The sequence below is a fragment of the Rutidosis leptorrhynchoides genome, chromosome 11, assembly GCF_046630445.1.
Source record: "Rutidosis leptorrhynchoides isolate AG116_Rl617_1_P2 chromosome 11, CSIRO_AGI_Rlap_v1, whole genome shotgun sequence".
Lineage (NCBI taxonomy): Eukaryota > Viridiplantae > Streptophyta > Magnoliopsida > Asterales > Asteraceae > Rutidosis > Rutidosis leptorrhynchoides.
The window spans coordinates 409582732-409584695 of NC_092343.1; the positions used below are offsets into that span (position 1 = coordinate 409582732).

Here is a 1964-nt window from a genome sequence, read left to right on the forward strand (position 1 = left end):
AAAGGGTCGGATTATTTTTTGTAATAATAGTTTTCATTATATCTCATATTATTTTTTATTTATTTATTTCTCAAAATTAAATCATATATTATATCAAATAATATTTCAAATTATTATTATATATATATATATATATATATATATATATATATATATATATATATATATATATATATATATATACTTAAACATATATGAAACTATTTACAACTAGTTGTTCGTGAATCGTCGAGAATGGTCAAAGGGTAAATGCATATATGAACACAGTTCAAAGTTTTTGAGATTTCAATATTACAGACTTTGCTTATCGTGTCGGAAACATATAAAGATTAAGTTTAAATTTGGTCAAAAATTCCCGGGTCATCACATTTTGCGGGGGAATCTTCATTGCCTATGGGTGTTTTGCCCTTAGATGTTGACCTTGTTGATGACAATGATGATAGTTTAGTGCGTCGAGCGCGGCTAGATTTCTATGTTATGCGAACCTCATCTCGCTATAACATGTTGTTAGGCAGAACTGCCTTAGGTAAATTCGAAATTGTCCCGTCTACAATTCATGGCATGATTAAATTCGCAACACGCAAAGGTGTCGCGACAATAAATTCAACAAGCAAGGTGCCCATTTGTGTGGCTATTAATGTAAAAAATGCAGTTCAAGAAGCTGCGAAAGTCGCGGAAAATATGGAATTGGTTAATCCCGCGTATCCCGAACAAAAAATTAAAGTAGGATGTAATGTTAGTGCGGACACAAGGAAACAAATTGTGCAGTTACTTGTGCAGTACATGGATGTTTTTGCTTGGTGTGAAAATGATATGACTGGTGTTCCGCGTCATATTGTGAAACACCGACTTAATGTAAATACAGCCTTAAAACTTGTGGTGCAGAAGCTTAGAGGCATGGCCCCAGATCATGTGAAATGGCTATGTGAAGAGGTAAGAAAGTTGGTGAGAGCTGGAATTTTATGCGAGGCTCAATACCAATCTTGGATTGCGAATCCATTATTGGTAAAAAAAACCTGATGGTTAATGGAGAATGTGTATTGATTTTAAGGATTTAAATAAAGCGTGCCCTAAGGATAATTATCCGCTTCCAGAAATTGATTTAAAAGTGGAATCTTTGTACGCTTTTCCATATAAATGTTTTTTGGATGCGGCAAGGGGTTATCACCAGATCCCAATGGCTCAAGAAGATATAGACAAAACCGCTTTTCATACTGGCAAAGGCATATTTTCCTATATAATGATGCCTTTTGGTTTAATCAATGTGGTTGCGACATATCAACGTTTAATTGACACCGCGTTCGAAAAACAAATTGGGTGTAATCTTGAGGCTTATGTTGATGATTTGGTGATCAAAAGCACAACGCAAGAGCGAATCGTAGAAGATATGTGCGAAACATTCGACACATTGCGAAGAATAAACATGAAGGTTAATCCGTTTAAATGTAGTTTTGGCGAAACAGAAGGAAATTTTTTGGGATATCTCATTACAGAACAAGGTATTCAAGCTAATCCAAAAAAGATTGCGGCTATTGAAAATATGACTGCGCCAAGAACGGTTAAAGAGGTGCAAAGTTTGACGGGAAAGTTAGCTGCATTAAGGCGTTTCTTGTCTAAAGCTGCTGAAAGACAATTTACGTTTTCAAAACTTTAAAAGGCTGCTTAAAAAAAAAAAGCTTTGTTTCGTCAAGCGAAGCAGAAGCTGCATTTCAAGAAATGAAGAAGTTGTTAAAAACTTTGCCAACATTAACCGCGCCAATTGATGGCGAAATTCTATACCTTTATATATCAGTGGCAAATGAAGCTTTTGGCTCAGTTTTAATCGCGAAAAAGGATAAAATACAAAAGCCTGTGTATTTTGTCAGTAAAGCCCTTACGGGAAGTGAAATAAACTGTAGTGATCCGAACTTTTCCATGTTTATATATATTAATTGAGATTGATACTTACATGACTAAATGTTTCC

At 34.7% G+C, this 1964-nt stretch overlaps 1 protein-coding gene across 1 annotated transcript; it reads left to right on the forward strand.

Moving 5' to 3' along the window:
• The first annotated feature begins 393 nt into the window (after positions 1–393).
• Positions 394–1654, forward strand: LOC139876217 (uncharacterized). The gene is made up of 3 exons (XM_071863504.1): positions 394–789; positions 886–1005; positions 1172–1654. The coding sequence occupies exons 1-3, from the start codon at positions 394–396 to the stop codon at positions 1652–1654; spliced, it is 999 nt and encodes a 332-aa protein (XP_071719605.1).
• Positions 1655–1964: the final 310 nt, after the last annotated feature.

Excerpts from the sequence above, each read along its gene's own strand:
- LOC139876217 (XM_071863504.1), top strand. The coding sequence starts at position 394 with ATGGGTGTTTTGCCCTTAGATGTTGACCTTGTTGATGACAATGATGAT. Across the intron at positions 790-885 it reads TACTTGTGCAGTACATGGAT|AAGCTTAGAGGCATGGCCCC; the intron begins GTTTTTGCTTGG and ends CTTGTGGTGCAG. Across the intron at positions 1,006-1,171 it reads GGATTGCGAATCCATTATTG|ATCCCAATGGCTCAAGAAGA; the intron begins GTAAAAAAAACC and ends GGTTATCACCAG.